This window comes from Leopardus geoffroyi, chromosome E2 (assembly GCF_018350155.1).
Source record: "Leopardus geoffroyi isolate Oge1 chromosome E2, O.geoffroyi_Oge1_pat1.0, whole genome shotgun sequence".
NCBI classification, from domain to species: Eukaryota; Metazoa; Chordata; class Mammalia; order Carnivora; family Felidae; genus Leopardus; species Leopardus geoffroyi.
Window position 1 is genome coordinate 20,076,644 of NC_059335.1, and position 18,768 is coordinate 20,095,411.

The window sequence follows — 18,768 nt, forward strand, 5'->3', positions numbered from 1 at the left end:
GGACATAGATTTGAGCCAGATCTTCTTATTCTCTTTACTGTATCCTCAGAGCTTACAACAGTACTTGGCATATAGTAAACACTGAATGAATCATTTGGGGGAATAAAAGGGATGAATAACTAGTTAAGTAAATCATGGTACGTGACTTTAAAAACAAGATTTTTTAAGCAAGTTTTAAAAATAGCCACAGAATTGTTTGACACTTCCCATTGACAATAAGAGTCTACGTCCCCCCCCCCCCCGCCCCTTGAATCTAGACTCTCTGACTGCTTGACCGAAAGATTACAGTGATAATATTACATTCCCCACACCCAAGCTTTAAAAAAACTTGCAGATTCCGGGGATACTGACCCCATAAATCCAACCTCCCTGCTGTGAGGAATCCCAGGCCACAGGGAGAGGCTTTTCTGTAGATATATGACCTCACCTGGCCCCAGTTAACAATCAGCATCAGTGGCCAGATATTTGAGTGGGGAAGATCCAAAATGACTCCAGTTCCAGCAACCATCTGAGCGGCTACATGTGAGACCCAGAGCAAGACCTCTTGGCTGAGGTTAGTCACCTCCAGGACCCATGAGAGATAGCAATAAAATGATTGTTCTTATTTTAAACCATTATATTTGTGGTAGTTTGTTAGCAGCAATAGGTGACTGGAACAATCTATATAATGGAATAGTATAAAGCATTAAAAAATGTTGGTGAGGAATGATCTCCAACATATGTTGTTAAATGAGCAAAACAAGGGGTGAGACAAAGCACATAGAGTGCTGCCAGTAATATTAAAAGAAAACATAAATATCTGGATTTATTATGGCTCTTATATGCACAGCCTGGACATATTCACATATAACATGTTTCTAGTAAACTCCCCTAAGAAACGAGTAACAATGGTGGCCACTGATCAAAGGAAATCAGGATAGAAAGGGTAGAGGTAAACAATATTGTGCCATTTGAATTTTTGTTTTTAGCAGCATCCCTGGGTTGTTTTTTTTTTCCAAAACATTTTTATGTCAGTGGCTTGGTTTTGATTTTAAAGGTTTTTGTATGTATTAGTATGTACTAATGTACTAAAGGAAAGGCATCTTTTTGTATCCTGAAGCCCTGAAGGGCCCCAGGGTCATCATTTGCCCATCAACTGTCCTTGTGCATATAAATGTAGACACTGACAGCAAAGAAGATTGGGGGCTAATCCATACACCCAGACAAATCACGAAGGTCCATGATTTTATTTCTAAACTACCAACTTATTTTCTTACTGTTTATAATTTCCAACAAGACAAGGAAAACCCAATAAACTTATTATTGAGAGTTGTACTTAATTGGATTCCTGACAATCATTAGCATTTGGTAACAACCACTTTCTGATTCCTGATCACTGAGGTTCAGGGGAACAAGGGCCCTTCAAACTTCCTGCAGCTTCCCCAAAGAGTGGTTCTCAGCTGTCTCCTGGGTATTTTCAGGATGACTGGGTACTCCATCTGTGACCCTGGTCACTTACAACCTCATACTCCTGATTCTTTGCAGCAGGAACCTGGAGACCGCATGTGTTTTACGTAAGCTGTAGCAGCCTAATCACCACAGACTCTTCCTTTCTTACTTAGACATGCAAAAGGGCACAAATCTCAGCATCTTATCGGGAAACTGCAGATAGGAAGATGAGCTGAATCACCTGGGTATGGAGTAATTTCTTCCTCGTGGTGGTCACTCATGGCAGTAGGATGGTCACTCATGATATACAAAGAAACCTGCTCTATGTGCTTTGGAATCAATGTCATTCATCTTCTCTCATTGTGTTTTCTTTTTGAAATATCACATTGGGGTGCTAAGTTGGTTAAGCCTCTGATTCTTGATTTCAGCTCAGGTCATGATCTTGAGGTTTGTGAGTTCAAGCCCAGCATTGGGCTCTGCACTGACAGCATGGAGCCTGCTTGGGATTCTGTATCCCCCTGTCTCTGCTCCTCCTCTGCTCCCTTTCTCTCTGCCTCTCTCTCTCTCGAAATAAATAAACTTAAAAAAAAAAAGAAATATCACATATATATGAAAAGTGCACAAATCGTAAGCACACAGTTCTATTTATTTTCACAAAGTAAACACATCCATATAACAATAAGCCGATCAAGAAATAGAAATTTTCCAGAATCCCAGAAGCAATAGTCCCAGAATGGACTGATTTTGTTTTATACTTTGCATAAAATGGAATTACAGTATTTTATGGCTTCTTTTGCTCAGTGATATTTTGGGGGGCAAAATATGTTGCTCACAATGTATTTGTTGCTTGTAATAGTACTATGTTCATTTTCATTGTGTAAAGTTTTTCATTGTGTGAGTATGCCACAATTATTCATTCTACTGTTGATGGGCATGTGGGTGGTTTCTAGTTAAGGACTATATTGAAAAGTGCAGCTGTGAACATTCCTGTACATGATTTATGGTGAACACAACATATGCATGCATTTCTTTGAGTTATCTACCTAGTGTTGGAATTGCTGGACCGTAAGCTAGACCTATATCTGCTTTAGATAGATATATTTAGAAAATGCCAGTTTTCCAAAGCTATACTCCCACATTGTATGAGATGCTGGTCGCTCCCCGTTATCATGAATATTTGCTTGTTTGTTGTGCCATTCTGTCACTTATTTGTTTTCATCTATAATCACATCTTCTCAGTATGCCAAAATATCTTTCCTTTTAAATCACAGGAACAGGACAGTGTAGCATTGGATGTGATATAACACCAGACAGTCTAATTTACCGGGCTGGGGACCTCTGAACCTCAGTCTCTTCCTCTGTAAAACGGGAATGGTAAAGTACTCACTTGATAGGCTCGTCGGAGGACCAACTGAGATCATGCACATGGAGTGCATTGCACAGTGCCTGGCCTAGAGTGAGTGTGCAATAAACAACTGCTATGTGTAAGATCCTAATTTATAGCTGGGGAAACTGAAGTCATGAGGGGTTAAAGGATCTGGCCGAGATGACTCAGTAGGAGAGCCTGCCAAGACTGATGTGGCCTTTATAGTTGGTGCACCTCTACGGCACCATATGGCTTCTAAGAATTTTTCTTTATTTTTATTTTTTTAATGTTTATTTATGTTTGAGAGTGAGAGAGGGGGAGGGGAAAGGAGGGGCAGAGAGAGGAGGTTCAGAGGATCCAAGCCGGGCTCCATGCTGACAGCAGAGAGCCCAATGTAGGGCTCGAACCCACAGACCATGGGATCATGACCTGAGCCGAAGTCAGATGCTTAATGGCTTGAGTCACCCAGATGCACCTCTAAGATTTTTTAAATAAAAATTGCAAAATCTGGTCTATAAGTTACAATGAACTTTCATCATTTAAGGATGACCTTGTATTTTCTGCTTTTAATTGGGCAAATATCCTAGGATTCTCCTGGGGAAGATGCATGTCAGAGAGGCCAATGCACCTTTTGTCAACAAGCAGGTAGGTGTTAGGAATTAGGATTTGCATTTTACTTGGAGGAACTGGGTCCCTGGACAGTCAACCACTGGCCTCAGCCAGATGGTAAGATGAGGACTTGACAAAATGGCTGTCTGCAGTTCAGATTTTAATCTTTTGCCTACCTGGGAAATTCCCACCCCAGCTTTTTTGTTAGGAGCACAGGGGCTCCTCCGTGGTTCTTGTGACACACACCACCAGTAGGGTTGACAAATAGAAGAAGGTTAGATGTTACTCTCCTGCTGGGTCAGCAACAGCAGTTCTCCTTTCCTGATCAGAGTGGGATCAAAGATATGGCATCAGGCTGGTGGGCCTCCTGCAATAAGCCACAAGAGTGCTAGAGATGTCTGGTCGTGCACAGCCCCAAGCAGTGACACTCAGATGGCTCATGTGGTCTGCTGGGACTCACAGGAAAGTGCTCCTTTTCCTCTGAGGATCCCCAGGAGACAGCCTGAGGGTGGGCTGGTGTGTTTTTAACATGTTTCTTACTCTTGTTCTCCCTTTTTAATGAAAGAAGCAGTTGGGGTATCTGGGTGGCTCAGTCGGTTAAGCATCTGACTTCAGCTCAGGTCATGATCTCACGGTTCGCGGGTTCAAGCTCCGTGTCAGCCCCTGTGCAGACAGCTCGGAGCCTGTTCTGATTCTGTCTCTTTCTCTCTCTGCCCCTGCCCTGTGCATGCTCTGTCTCTCTCTCTAAAAAGTAAATAAACATTATAAATTAAAAAAAAAAAAAGCAGGGGCGCCTGGGTGGCGCAGTCGGTTAAGCGTCCGACTTCAGCCAGGTCACGATCTCGCGGTCCGTGAGTTCGAGCCCCGCATAAGGCTTTGGGCTGATGGCTCAGAGCCTGGAGCCTGTTTCCGATTCTGTGTCTCCCTCTCTCTCTGCCCCTCCCCCGTTCATGCTCTGTCTCTCTCTGTCCCAAAAATAAATAAACGTTGAAAAAAAAAAATTAAAAAAAAAAAAAGCAGTTCAAGAAGGCAATGGTGGCGGGCTATGTTAAATAACAGATTTGGTTTTCACTGTGTTCGCTTTTGTCTCTCTCCATAGGGTGAGGTACTGTTGGTTTCCCACTTATGGTTATGACATAATTCTCTTTTAAAATAAAGTTTGTTTAAACGAAGTGAGGAATTTTAAGGAAGACTATGAGGTCAGTAATAGTGCAGGTGACCCACATATGCGACAAATTGTAAAGTTGATTGGAGCTTCAAGGTGGTGGAAAATGACAAAAATCTGAAGGTGTTAGGGAAGGACGGAAGTCAATAGGCCTGAAGTAAAACCGATCTCAGCCACTAACAGGGGTGTGCCCTTGCCCACTTCACTCCTCTGAACCTTGGTCTTCTCCTGGGGCAAATGGAGATTATTTAATCCCTTTATTTGCAGAAGGGTCATGAGAATGAAACACAGTATCTATAAACTTTCTGGCTGGAGCAGAGGTTCTCTTATTGATAACTTCATTACTGGTAGTAGTAACCTGCCACCCTAGGATCCTTGAAACAGGAGGGACTGTTTTCAACTCCCAGAGTGGGCGTGGCAGGTTTCCAGGGCGATGGATTTATTGCAGGATGACCGACATATGCTGATGTTAGCTTCATAACTCGTTTCTGACCTTAAGAGAGCCAGGAAGTTTTTGCATCACCCACAGATTTTCCCAAACACCTGTCCCAGCACTGAGCTGGTTAGGACTCTTCGGGTTCTTTCTTACAATTAAAACAATCCTCTGGAAACGCTTTTTCTTGTGCCTCGTCTCAGAATCTGCAGGCAGCACTGATGAGGAAGGTTTTTTTTGTTTTTTTGTTGGTGGGTCTTTTGGGGGGCTTGTTTTTTGTTTGTTTGTTTTTACATTTACTTGGTTGTTAGTCCTTCATTGTTGTCACTATTTATTTTAAAACTCTTGAACAACCCCTTATATGCACACATTTTGCCCGCCCCCCCCCCCACCCCCTACGTTTTTTTGAAGAGAAGGAAATGTGTAGCTTGTTTTGAATGCAGACGGTGTTCGGTTCTACCGGAGGCATTTACGGCGACAGCCAAACGCAGCAGCAACAGCGCAAAATTGTCCCTCGGTTGGGGGGAGGGGGTTAGGGACTGCAGGACTGCAGCCGGGAGGGGCGTGGCCCCGCGGGCCGGGGGAGGGGGACTTCCGGCTCGGGCCTCAGGATCCGCCCCCGCTGTCTATTGGTCAAAGGGGGTTTGTGGTGAGAGGGTGGTGTGAACCCCGTCCCAATAGTCCCCCCATTTGCTCCTAAGCTAGGCGCGTCCCTACACCCCGGCTAAGGGCTTTAACATGCATTTTCGTCGTAGTTCTGGCAGCTTGAGAGAGCATGATGTGGCCCCATTTTGCAGCTGAGAAAACTGAGGTTTTAACTGGTAGAGGTGCTCAAGGACATCCACCTCTATGGCACAAACCTCTTTCTGGGGATCCCCCAGCACCATCCGCGACCCTCAGCGGATCCGCCTAGTCTCTGCAGCGAGGGTGGGGGGAATAATGAGGTTGGCCGCCACGCCACCAGGTCTGAGTCACCCACCTAAGGCTCGCAGGGGCGCAGCCAGCTCTCTCTCAGGGTCCCCGACTCGGGCCTGGGTCTCCCCGGGCCGGAAGCTGTTCCCGACCGCTCGGCTTAGGGTCCAGGACTCTCGCCGAGCCCTCTACGTGGCGTCGGGTTTGGTCACTGTCCCGCGGCACCCGTGCTCCTTCAGGGAGGGGCCACGACTTCCCCCGCGCTCGCTGCGTTTACCCCCAGGGCTCCAGCAAAGGGGCCGGGTCCCCAGCCCCGGCCTTGCTGCGGCCTCGGAGACCCCCGGCCCGCCTCTGAGCCACAGGACTGAGACAGCAAACAGCGAAGTCCAGATTAGGACCGAGAGGCTCGGAGAAAGCGAGCGACGCGCCCCGGGGCCCCGGAGGCTAGCCTCGGGGGCCTGGGGCGCGGCTCCCCAGGCCAATCTTGAGCCGGGGCGGGGCCTGGGGGCGTGGTGTCGGCGGGCGGGGCCCGGTCTCCAGGGCTCCGGGCCTGGCCTGGGGCGGGGCTGGAGGGGCCGCAGCGCAGGCGGGCGGGGCGGGGGCGTGTCCGGGCGCTCCCCCAGACCGACGAGCTGCAGAGCCTCACTCAGTCTTAGCTCCGCGCCCGCGTCGCCAGCATGACCGACGCGCTGCTGCCCGCGGCCCCCCAGCCGCTGGAAAAGGAGGGCGACTGCTACTTTCGGAAGGTGGGCGGCTTCGGGTGGGCGGGGAGCCTACGGACTCCAGACCTTCTGCCCCCAGGCTGCGGAAGGGGCTTCGGGAGCTCGGGGCCGGGGTCGACCAGGCCAGGAGGGGGAGGGGGCGCACCGGCCTGGGGTGGGCGGGGCAGAGGCTCTGGGCGAGGGCTCCGGGCGGTGGTGTACAGGGCGGCCAAGTGCAGGTGGCTTCCGGGGCTGGGGGCGGGGAGGGGCTCCTGGGGGTGCCCCGCACAGGTGGAGGAGGAGGCTGGGGGCCAGGAGGGGTGCCCCGGGTCATCTCGGCCGACTATCCCGCGCCCCTGGGGAAGGGATCAATTCCTAGTTGTGGAGGTGTCCGCGGCCTTGCTGCACGTTGGGACCCGAGCCCACCTTAGACCCGAGCGCTTGGCGGGGTGGAGATAGATCACCCCAGGTGGCTTGGCGTTCTCCTTTTGCCTCCAGAACGCTTCCAGTGTCCGCTTCTCCGACTTTTAGAAGGAAGGGGAGAGCTGCCGGTTGGGAGGTGACCTCTGCGTTGCCCCCTTTCTGCCCGAAGTCGCCTGGGAGGGAGTGCGCGCGGCAGACATGAGGGCGCGGCCTCGCCCCTGCTCACTTTATGCTAAAGAGTATTTATCTGATTGTTGGAAAGACCCGCTACGAGTGCTGGCTTGGAGGGAGATTGTTATTTCCGTGCGACCCTCCGTACGCCCCGCTGGCCCTGGGATAACAGCCCTGCAGCCCAGTCCATCAAAAGCGACCCCAGCTCGCAGAGCTAGGGCGCTGAGATGCCCGCAGGTTGGCATGAAAATGCTTTCGAACCCGGAGACACGGTGAGACTTTCCACCCTGCCTCCTTGTAGGTTCCAAAGAATCTAAAAATAGCCTTTGGAGGTTGGCCAGGTTTGACCCGGTGGGTTGAGAGATTGTTGTTTCTTTATAACCCATAAGACCGAAGGCAAAGTGTGTAATTATAAATAGGGAAGTGAAACTTTCTCAGTCAATTCTTAATTGTTCAAAGCCTAACGATCCAGTCGGTAAATGATCTTGGCATCTTCCTTCTTCCACATGACACAGACTTTGGGCTTTTCTCTTCGGTGAGGAGCAGTGGCCCCAGGGGGTGGGCAGGGGAGGGGAATTGGAAACAGGTGACAATAGAGTGGGAAAAATTCTTTTTGGTTAAATTGCTTTTAACATTAAAAAAAAAAAAAAAGAGTAGTTTTAAGGTATATTTAAGTTCAAAGATGTCATCATGGAATTACAGGATTATAACTTCTAATTATGTGTGGCATTTGGGGCAGAGGATCACAGGCCATGGAATTGCAGAAGGAGGTGGAGCCTGGGAATCCCTAGATCTTGGTCCTCAGGCCCCAGAACCTGGCTGCCACCCTGGCAAAATTCCTGTGTAGCCTTCAGCAAGTTGCTGCCTCTTCCTGGGATTTCATTTCTTTCCTGAATTGTTTGTTCTCTGAACAGGTGGGAGTCTGGACCCACAGCAGCATTTGGGGGAGATGACAGAGGGAGGGGTAGAAGAGATGTGGAACGCCTGTGAGGGTTCCATTCCCAAGTCTTCCAGAACAGGTGTTCCAGGGAAGGATGTGCACAAGAAAGAGAGGGGATGGCTGGTGGGGGAACTAGGAAAGGATGCAATGTTGGGTGTATTTTATTTTATTTTTTAAAGATTCTATTTTTAAGTAATCTCTACACCCAATACGGGGCTCGAACTTACAACCCCTGAGATCAAGCGTGGCATGCTCTACTGACTGAGCCAGCCAGGTGTCCTGGTTGGGTGTTTTTTTAGATGCAGTGTCTCTGGTGGTAAATGGGAGAATCATGGGTATAAAATAAGGTGAATGACTGGTTTACAATTAGAACCATCTCTACAAGAAAAGGAGATCTTGTAATGATCGTAGTGCTACATCATACCAGCCCGAAGAATGTTCTTTGTACCAGAATAATAAAAGGTGTTGATGGTGAACCTTTCTCAATTTGTGATCTGAGCCAGTTTGACCTAAAACGAATGCTCCCTGAATGAAAGAGGTAGATGTTCCACAGGTGAGAAAGGGAGGAAGAGCACTTTAGGTAGCCAGAAAAGCAAGGGCAAAGGCATGGAATTGTGAGCACTTGTGAGGGAGCCCTCTAGGGTGTGGAGGTATAAGTGGGAACCAGGCTGTTCAGGGTCACGCATCCTGCTAAGGAACCTGGGAACCTCAGGGACCCGTCAGAGTGTTTCAAGAAGGACCAGACATGAGAGATTCGTGCCCCAGAAAGCTGAGCGATCTCTGAGTGGGGGATGGGGGAGAGGCAATGGTGGGGAGGTAGGGAGGAGTTGGGGGTTTAGTCTCCTGCAGTTTTCAACATCTCTGCCCTTTCTGCTCTGATACCATTGATGGACCACTGCTGGCTTTTCAGTTATAAAGTGCTGTGTAAACACAGCCTCACCACCCATCCTAATGACCAGCTTGCACCACTAACTTAAACCAGGGGTCCAGGCTGGAGGCAGGGATCCCAGTGAGGAGGTGAGAATGATAGGCAGCAGCAGTGTCCGTGGGATGGGGAGAGCTAACGGATAGGATATGGCGAGGAAGGTGCTGCTGACGAGTGCAGGCTCTCTGCCCTAGGTGTCTGGGTGGATGGCCAGGCACCTCACTGAGGTGGGGGGAACTTGGAGGCTGGTGTAGGGGCAGGTGGATTTGAGGCCTCCATGACATATCCAAGTGGTGGTCCCAGTGAGGAGGGACCCGGAAGCCATGAAAACACCCTGTCTGGAGATGGGGCTCTGGGGGCACCAGTATAGGAGGCAGTTGGGGTGTTGTGAGAAGGGCCCAAGACAGAAAGGAGTAATACTTCCACTTAGGGGCAGGCAGAGGGATGGGAGGCAAGCCAGAAGGGCTGCAGTATTAAGGAAGCCGAGAGAAGTGATTCTTTTTCATGGAGAGGTGGGGTTGACAAATCAGAAGAGCACTGGAAAATACTGGATTTAGATATTCAGGGGCTTGTTAGTCAATGGGTGGGTAGAGAGTCAGGGGCAAAAGCCAATGAGGTGGGGTGCAGAGGGGAGAAGGGCAGAGAAGGTGATGGGTACAGTGAGATGGGGGTGGAGGAGACACAAGAAAGCAGGTTCATTTCAGAATGAGGAAGTCTTTCAGCTTTTTAAAGCTGAAGGTAAGGAAGTTCGGGGTGGAAGGCAGGTTGACGATTCAGGGGAGAAAGAACAAGCTATGGAGGGGTCCCAGGAGGTGAGGGGCAGGGCAGGGCTGGGACGCAGCTGTCGGACAAACTGGGTGGATGAGCCAACCAGGGGTAGTAAGCGAGGACCCCTGAGACTGGAGATGCTACCAGAGTGGGCTCCCCCAGCCCGTTCTTGGACTTTGGAGATTTTGTGCACACTTAGAGGATCAAATTAATTTCTGCTAAAATCAGCCTTTTCTTTCATCCTGTTCCTTATCCTATCGTCTTTCCCCTCCCTTTTTTCTCGAAAATGCCATTCTGCTCCATTCATTCAAAAAGCATTTATTGAGTGACAGCTCTAAGCCTGACCTCTGTCAGATTCTGGGGCAGACTCAACTCCGTGGCCCTTCACAGGGGGCCTCATGTCCTGGGGTGCGGGCAGTGCTGGGAGTCGGTGCTTTGTCCGGATAGCTCAGGCCATGCTTGAATAGGAATCCGCTTCTTTGCTTTAGAACAGAGTGCAAAAAGTTGGGGGGGAGTCTGCGTCCATATTCAGAGCTTCAACTCTGTTTTGTGTGACTCACACACAAAATGGAAATGAATTGTCCAAAAAGCTCACTCTGCCGGCAAGACCTGGCACAAGACCTGCACAAGACCATCATTGGCAGAGAGGGAGGTTCCCCAGTAAATCACCATCTTCTTGGGGTCGTGTAGGACTTGGCTCTACAGAAAGCCCGAGGACACGGACACAGCTTGGCCTCAGGTCAGGCCTCCTGGGCTGGCAGCTCCCGGGGGGGCTCCCAGTTAAAAACAAACAAACACAGAATACTTTCTGGCCCGTTGCATTGTGTTTCTCTCATCTCTGGCTTCTCACTGATTTTTTTTTTAATGTCTTTAATGTTTATTTTTGAGAGAGAGTGAGCGGGGGGAGGGGCAGAGAGAGAGGGAGATACAGAATCCAAAGCAGGCTCCAGGCTCTGAGCTGTCAGCACAGGGCCCGACACGGGGCTCAAACTCACGAACTGTGAGATCATGACCTGAGCCGAAGTCCGACGCCCAGCCGACTGAGCCACCCAGGTGGCCCATCACTGGTTTTTCCTTTTGTTTTTCCTTTACGTTAATATGTTTAAATAGAGGCACAAGCTCAGTGGCTATAAATTGCTTTCGTAAAAGAATGACCAGTGGAAATGGAGCTTCTTTTTCCCAGATTTTCATGCTCATCTTAATGAACGTGTGCGGGAGAATGGAACAGTGTGTGTTCCGACCTATAGTTAATGCAGAGGAGTGTACGTTTGTTTCCAGGACACTTGTCCCTGGAGCTCTCTGGATGCCTTCGTCCTAAAACCCACAGGAAATCCTCATCGTGGCCAGGAGAGAAAACCAGCTGGAGACAAACTAGAGAAAGCTGTTCTCTAGGGCTGTTGAAAGGGCCCCGCATAAAAGGTCTTAGCACCTTGTGGAAGGAGAAAATCAGGACAAAATGCTGTATTGTCTGTCCTTATCTCTGCCTCTTCATCCTTTGGGAACACCAATGACCCGAAATGAATTTAGCTCCATTGTTTCTACCCCAGAGCTGGAGGAGAAGTTGTTTCTTGTCCACAGAGGCCTCCAGGCTGGACAGGTTCCCAAGGTTCACTGTGTCCTGATTTATGGTCCCTGTTTACTCTGGGCTTCCTTGAGGCTCCAGCAGAGAAGGAAGAATTCTTTTCCTTTCTTTTCTTTTCTTTTTTTTTAACCTAGACACTCCTCCTGGTTCCTCCTCTGCACCATTCATCTTCGTGAAGTGTAATTCTGCGTTAGACACATGTGTGCAGGGGAGCTTTCTGTGAGGCCCGGTCCGCCATGCACATGTCGGTCATGGAGGCTCATCAGCGCCAGCTTTCTGGGGTGTCTGGACCCCCTCCCCTTGGATGGGAAGAGGGGTGTGAAGGTTGCTGATGCTGCCCTCTGCCCCACCCCATGCACCACCATGGTCTGAGGCAGGTCCTAAAGGCCAGACTGGCTCCAAGTTGATCATGGCCTTGGTGAGCGTCTGCCTGGCTACACTGATACACGCTAGCAGCCCAGAGGCTGTGTATGACAAGCACCTCTTCACGTTGCTGGATCCTGGCCAGGAGGGGTCCCCTGGCAGAAACAGAATTTTCAGGGTGACTCAGAGGAGAGTCAGCATGATGAGCTAGCTGTAACAATATAAACGTCTCCTGCTTCCTGGGGCTATTTGGATGGTTCCCAAGACACCACCTGTTGATACCGAGCATTGGTTTTAGCCCAGTCACCACTTCCTTCTTTGGCTCAGGTACTAGAGTCTCGTGACAGGCTGCATTGGAGGTGGCCACAGAGGACGGTGGGATTGCAGGTGCAGCCCAGCCCCAGGACGGGGTGTCTGGCCGAGTGGGCGGCGAGGGGTGCCGGCTGGGAGCGAGGTCTCCCACCTGCAGCACCAGGGACGGGGAGAGATGTGAGTCTTTCCAGCCAGACCCACGCAATTCGGTGTGGCCATATGCCGTTAGAAAGTCCCAGGTTTTGATTGGGTTGTAAGAAGAGGAAAGGGCAGGTGATGGAGAACTTGAGGAGTAGTTCCTTTTTTGGGGCACCTGGGTGGCTCCGTCAGTTAAGCGTCTGACTCTTGATCTCAGCTCAGGTCTCGATCTCAGGATCATGAGTTCAAGCCCTGAGTTGAGCTCCATGCCAGCCATGGAGCCTACTTTAAAAAAAAAAAAAGTTCTTTTTCTTGTTTATGTGTCTTGTAAAAGTAACATGAATTATTGTAATTGCAGAAAAATGGAATTACAAAAATGTACAAATTCACACACACACATACCAGCCCCTCTCCCACACAGACACGCTTTGCAGACAGGAACTGTTAGCTGTGGGCGAGTGCATCCGACCGGGTGAAATAAGCAGGTCATCAGGTGGGACTGGGAATATATTTGATCCATGGAGATTTGGGTGATGGTAAAAGCTTTGTTACTCATTCAACAGGTTGCACAGTAACTGTGAGTGGTGCACAGGAGGTGTTGATAAAGACTAGTAGAAGTGACCGCAGGGAACCTTTAGTGAAGGATCATGGCTAAGTGCTGATTTCATATTGTGGCCTCCCCACCCCCCATGTGAATGGTTGGGGATGCTGGAGAAAAGCAGGTGCTCTGTGATTTGCCGCCCCGGCTCCTGGCAGGGATCCTGGAAGGGCAGGAGGGCTCTTGAAAAACGCTAGACTTTCGTTTTAATTTTAATGGATGTGGAAAAGCTAGATTCTGTTTCATCCAACGTGCCCTGAATCTCCAGCATGGCGAGAAGTTAAATTAGATGTATGTGTGTATTGCAGGGTACTGCATGCTATTTTGGTGCTTTCTGGTTGACAGCTTCTGGCTAACTCATAAACAAACAATTCTGTTTTCCAAAGTTTGGTGGTTGAGTGGGGGATTGCGTCATCAGGAAGGAGTGAGAAAGGCTGAGAAAATAGAAAACATCTTTGCGCTATAGGAGCAACAAAAAGTACCCTCTTTCCCACGCCCTTTTGTACAGAGGATCCAAAGTTGGCTCTGTGCCGACAGCAGCAAGCCCCATACGGGTCTTGAACTCACGAACTGTGTGAGGGGCTCTAGCTAGGAGACCCTGCCCTGTCACCCTCTGCTCAGTCTTATACCTGACCTGGAGACCCCAGGTTCACACTGTGCCTTCATTTTGCTGGAAAACCATCTACATGCATAAGCTTTACCTTTGACTGTGGAAGAAGAGCCCATACAGGTTTTCTGGGTAGAGGGGAGTCAGGTGCCAGGCACTGACCTGAGTGGGACCCTGGCCGGGGGAGGAAAGACTGCTCCAGTCCCTCTCTCTGCATCTGCCTTCCCGGTGACCTGGCCTTTCTCCCTTTCCTAGTGTCCGTCTCTGTAGGTAAAGGTTGAGTACTCTTGTCCTTTCTTCCAAATGAAGTGCCTCCAAATTGTGCCTGGGTATCGCTTTTAAACACGTATTTCCCAGCTGAGCGATGTGACTGTTCACAAAGGGCATGCCAGGGGGATGTTGGCAAATGGAGTTCTCGCTCTAGGTGAACTGATTCTAATTAGGACTAATTGAAAAATGAGTTGCAGGTGCCAGAAAAATCCAATCCAAAATGGCACATAAACACACTGTGGCACATCCCTACAATGGAATTCTCAGCAATAAAAAGGAGCAAACCACCCAGAAGTGCAACAGTGTGGATGGATCTCAAAGCATAATATTGAACACAACGTGCCAGACACGGAAGAGTATGTACTGTACGATTCCATTTCTATGAAGTTCTAGAACAAGCAAAAGTCTATGGTGATGGAAACCAGAGTATTGGTGGCCTGGGGATGATGAAGATATTCTAATTTTTTTTTAATGTTTATTTATTTTTGAGAGAGTGAGTGTGAGAGGGGGAGGGGCAGAGAGAGAGGGGGACAGAGGATCCAAAGTGGGGTCTGGGCTGACATCAGCGAGCCCGATGTGGGGCTTGAACTCACGAACTGCAGGATCATGACCCGAGCCGAAGTCGGGCGCTCAACCGACTGAGCCACTCAGGTGCCCTGAAAAAGTTTGATTGAGGTAATGATTCCAGAGGCTTATCCATTCGTCCAAACTCATTGAACGGTGTATTTAGAATCTATGTGTTCTATTATACATAAATTATACCTCAATTTAAAAAATGGTTTAGGCAAGAAAGGGAATGCATTGGCTTCTCTAACTGAGCAGTCCAGAAGAATGGCTTCAGGCCTGGCTTGATCTAGGGCTCAGATGCTGCTACTAGCAGTTTCTCAGTCCCCCTGGACTGGTATTCATTTTGGGGGAGACATTCCCCTGCTGGTGGCAAAGGCCAGTGGGGGAAAAATGAAGGTGTCTTCCTCATGAGTTCTGATTATCCTCTGTCAGGTGCCCGCTCTGAGTCCCTCTGAGGGCCAGGGGCCTTCAGTTTCCAACTGACCAGGCATGAGGTCAGTGTTCTTCTTCTTGGAAAGGAGGTAGGGGAGCACTGAGTGTCCAGGACTATGAGGTGGGAGAGGGGGACCCGGTCACTGTGCCCAAAGTATGCACAGTGATGTTGGGCAGCCCTCAGCCGGGAAGCACATGAGAGGTGTCTGGGGGGTTGCAGACAAGCTGTCCCAGCCAACATCGCCCCGCATTCCTGCTGCTGACTGCCTCACAGCTCATCTTAGAGTGGCAGCAGGGACGTGGGCTCGAGTCCGGCTCCCACCCTCCCTGCCTTGAGTAGCTCACTTAACCTGCAAACCTTAGGACTGTGGGATCTCAAATGCTGTAGCACGGTCCACAACTGGCCATCTGACTCATGACACGTGCCCTGTGATGAAGTTGAGGCCTCACTCAGTATTTGCTTTTCTGGGTGTTGGCTGTTGGACCGTCTTCCGGCGTTTTAACATTGATGCAAATGTCCACACACAGACTCTGTGTGGCAGAAAGACTCACTTCACTGTAGGACTTGTAGACTATGACCTTCGAGGCCAGGACAGTTCAGCTCTCTGCCCCCACCGCCTCCCTATTCCCGGTTTCCAGGATAAGCAGGTGTGACAGGTGCTGCCTTGGGCCCTGGCACAAACCTTCGTTTCAGTTGGCAGAAGCTCTCCATCCCGTTAGGAACCCACCAAGAACTGAGGCATGGTCGAGGACTGTGGGTCCCCAGAGAACCGCTGAAGGGGCCAGTGGACAGCTGGCAGCTTCTGGAGATGCCAGGGGGTCTTTATGGCAGTCTTGCCCAGATTTGCTTCTTGGGGCTCCGAGAAGCTTCCACAGTCCTGTGGGTGTTCCTAGTGTTTCCAGCTGGCCCAGCATTCCTACCTGTCAGTAAGAAGTAATGTCATTTTGGTTCTAATTACTCAGTCATATCTAATCCTAAGCATTCCTCTCTCTTATCTAGGAACTTGACTCCGCATCTGTGGGCTAGCCAGAAGTTGGATAGAGTATAGGAGTAGGAAAAAGTTCTTATCCATGAACTGGAATGGCAGCTTATCTTAGCTCTGGGAGTGTCCATAAAGGAATTCGTTATTAAAGCTTCTCTGTAAAATGGAACACAGCTTGGGTGAACCATGTGATTTTTGAGTCAGATCAAGCCATCCAGATAAAGCTACCCCTTCATAGTAATTTTAGAAAGTATAAAGGAAAGAGGAGGGCCATTAGTTTAGGCCTTGAATATTCCATTAGCTTAACAGTAAAGACCTTTTAATCTTATATCTGGAAAAAGATAGTTTTCTGACTTTTATTTTGAATCAGAGATCGTTGGGTGGTTTTAAAGATGTTAACTTTTAAGACCAGTCCAAATCAGATTCTGAATATCTGTGTAATTTGAATCCTGGTGAATAAGAATGAGAAATCTTTTTTTTTTTTTTTTTTTTTTTAATTTTTTTTTTTTTTCAACGTTTATTTATTTTTGGGACAGAGAGAGACAGAGCATGAACGGGGGAGGGGCAGAGAGAGAGGGAGACACAGAATCGGAAACAGGCTCCAGGCTCTGAGCCATCAGCCCAGAGCCTGACGCGGGGCTCGAACTCACGGATCGCGAGATCGTGACCTGGCTGAAGTCGGACGCTTAACCGACTGCGCCACCCAGGCGCCCTAAGAATGAGAAATCTTGTGGAAGGAGAAGCATTGTAAATTAACCCGGGTCTGATCCACTAGTCCAAAGGCCACTGATATGGGGAATCCTTGAGATTAGGGCTCTGAATAACTCCTCCCTCCTTGGGGTGGAGGCCACAGACCTGGCTGGGGCAGAGGTGGGGCCAAGCGGAAAGGCAGTGACACAACTGGAGAGAAAGGGCCTCTTTTCACGGAGTGCTGCCCACCAGCCATTCCTGGGCTGCAACCACGGCACCCTCTGTGGGCAGGACCTAAAGATAAGCCTCTAAAAGGAACAGAGCCCTCACTCAGATTGCAGGGAATTAACCAGCTGGGGTGGGAAGAACACTGTTAGGTTAAAATTCTTAAACTTTTCAGAATGAAACATTGCAATCCTTGGGGCACCGGGGTGGCTCAGTCGGTTTGAGCTTCCGACTCTTGATTTTGGCTCAGGTCATGATCTTAAGGTCATGGAATCAAGCCCCGCATCAGGCTCCAGGCTCAGCATGGAGCCTGCTTGGAATTCTCCCTCTCTCCCTCTCTTTGCCCCTCCCACACACACACACACACACTCTCTCTCTCTCTCTCTCTGTCTCTCTCAAAATAAATTTTAAAAAATTTCAGGTGATCAATAATATATAAAAAAATAAGTTTGCCTTTACCAATAATGAATGCAAATTGTTAGAATAGGATACCTGTTTCAAGTTGCATAGCAACTTGGCAAAGATTAATGCTTTTCAGGGCACCTGGGTGACTTAGTCGGTTAAGCGTCCAACTTCAGCTCAGGTCATGATCTTGCGGTTTGTGGGTTCGAGCCCCGCGTCAGACTCTGTGCTGACAGCTCAGAGCCTGGAGCCTGCTTCAGATTCCGTATCTCTCTCTCTCTCTACCCCTCCCCTGCTCATGCTCTGTTTCTCTCTGGCTCTCAAAAATAAATAAATGTTAAAACAAATTTTTTTTAAATAATACTTTTCAGCTCAACAACAGAAAGACAGCTCCATTTAAAATGGGCCAGTATCTGAATTGATATTTCTCCAAGGAAGATTCACAAATGGTCAATAAGCACACGAAAAGACATTAAACATTATGAACGATCAGGGAAATGCAAATCCAAACCATAAGGAGATATCACACAGATTGTCTGTTAGAAGAAAAATAGTATTATTGATGGTATGGAGAAATTGGAACCCTCATACACTGTTGGTGGGAATGTACAATGGTGTAGCCACTTTGGAAAATAGTTTGACTGTTCCTCAAATGGGTAGGCCCCAAATTAACCACTGACACAACAGTTCCCCTCCTAGGTCTATAGCCAAGAGAAAGAAAAACATAAAAACAGCCACGTAAAAATGTATACACAAATAAGCAGCCCTATTCATAACAACCAAAAAGTGAAAACATCCCCAAATGTCCATCAAGTGATGAATGGATAAATTAATGTGGTATATTCATATAATGGGGGATTAGTTAGGGGCAAAAAGGAATACGGTACTGATACAAGCTCCAACATGGATGAACCTTGAAAAATCATGCTAAGTGAAGGACGCCCATTCCAAAAGACCATATTTTTGTAAAATTTCATTTGTAGGAAATGTCCAGAATAAGCAAATGTGTACAGACAGAAAATAGATTTGTGGTTGCCTAAGGCTGGTGGGGAGAAGGGGCAGGGAACAGAGAGTGGCTTTCTTTCTTGGAGGATAATTGGGCTGGGATGCACTGGAGGTCTTTAAGAGGTTTCTAGGGCCATACCTGCCCTAGAAATATACCTTAAAAAGAAAAGTAGAGGTTCATCAAGATTCATGTTTACAAATATGCACCACATAATAGCAGATACTTGGATGCAATGTAAATGTCTAACTATAAGGAAATGGTAAATTCTTAAAAAAAGATGGTATTATGCAATTGTTAAATCATGGTTTCGGGGCGCCTGGGTGGCTCAGTCGGTTAAGCCTCCGACTTCAGCTCAGGTCACGATCTCACGATCCGTGAGTTCGAGCCCTGCGTCGGGCTCTGGGCTGATGGCTCAGAGCCTGGAGCCTGCTTCCAATTCTGTGTCTCCCTCTCTCTGCCCCTCCCCCGTTCATGCTCTGTCTCTCTCTGTCTCAAAAATAAATAAACGTTAAAAAAAAATTTTTTTTTTTAAATCATGGTTTCAAGAAACATTCCATGGCAAAGGGAAGTTTCATAATAGAGTGTTAAGTGAGGAATTAGGATAAGCTGTTATGTGCCAGTCTGCAGAAGAGAGTTAATGTAGCAGGTCTGAGGCTGCTATCAGGGAGGTTTGCTTGCAAGGCTGTCCCCTGCCTGGTATCTGAGAACCTGGCTCTTGGGAGCGTTCCCTCCATCCCCTAACTGACAAGGTT

The 18,768-nt window shown here is 48.6% G+C and overlaps 1 protein-coding gene across 1 annotated transcript in view; it reads left to right on the forward strand.

Annotated features, from left to right (window-relative positions):
• The first annotated feature begins 6,527 nt into the window (after window positions 1–6,527).
• RHPN2 (rhophilin Rho GTPase binding protein 2) overlaps window positions 6,528–18,768 on the forward strand; it is a 60,459-nt gene continuing 48,218 nt past the window's right edge. The window contains exon 1 of the mRNA XM_045442541.1: window positions 6,528–6,659. Within this exon, the coding sequence (XP_045298497.1) occupies window positions 6,591–6,659 (69 nt within the window). The 5' untranslated portion in view covers window positions 6,528–6,590. The remainder of the gene's footprint in view (window positions 6,660–18,768) is intronic.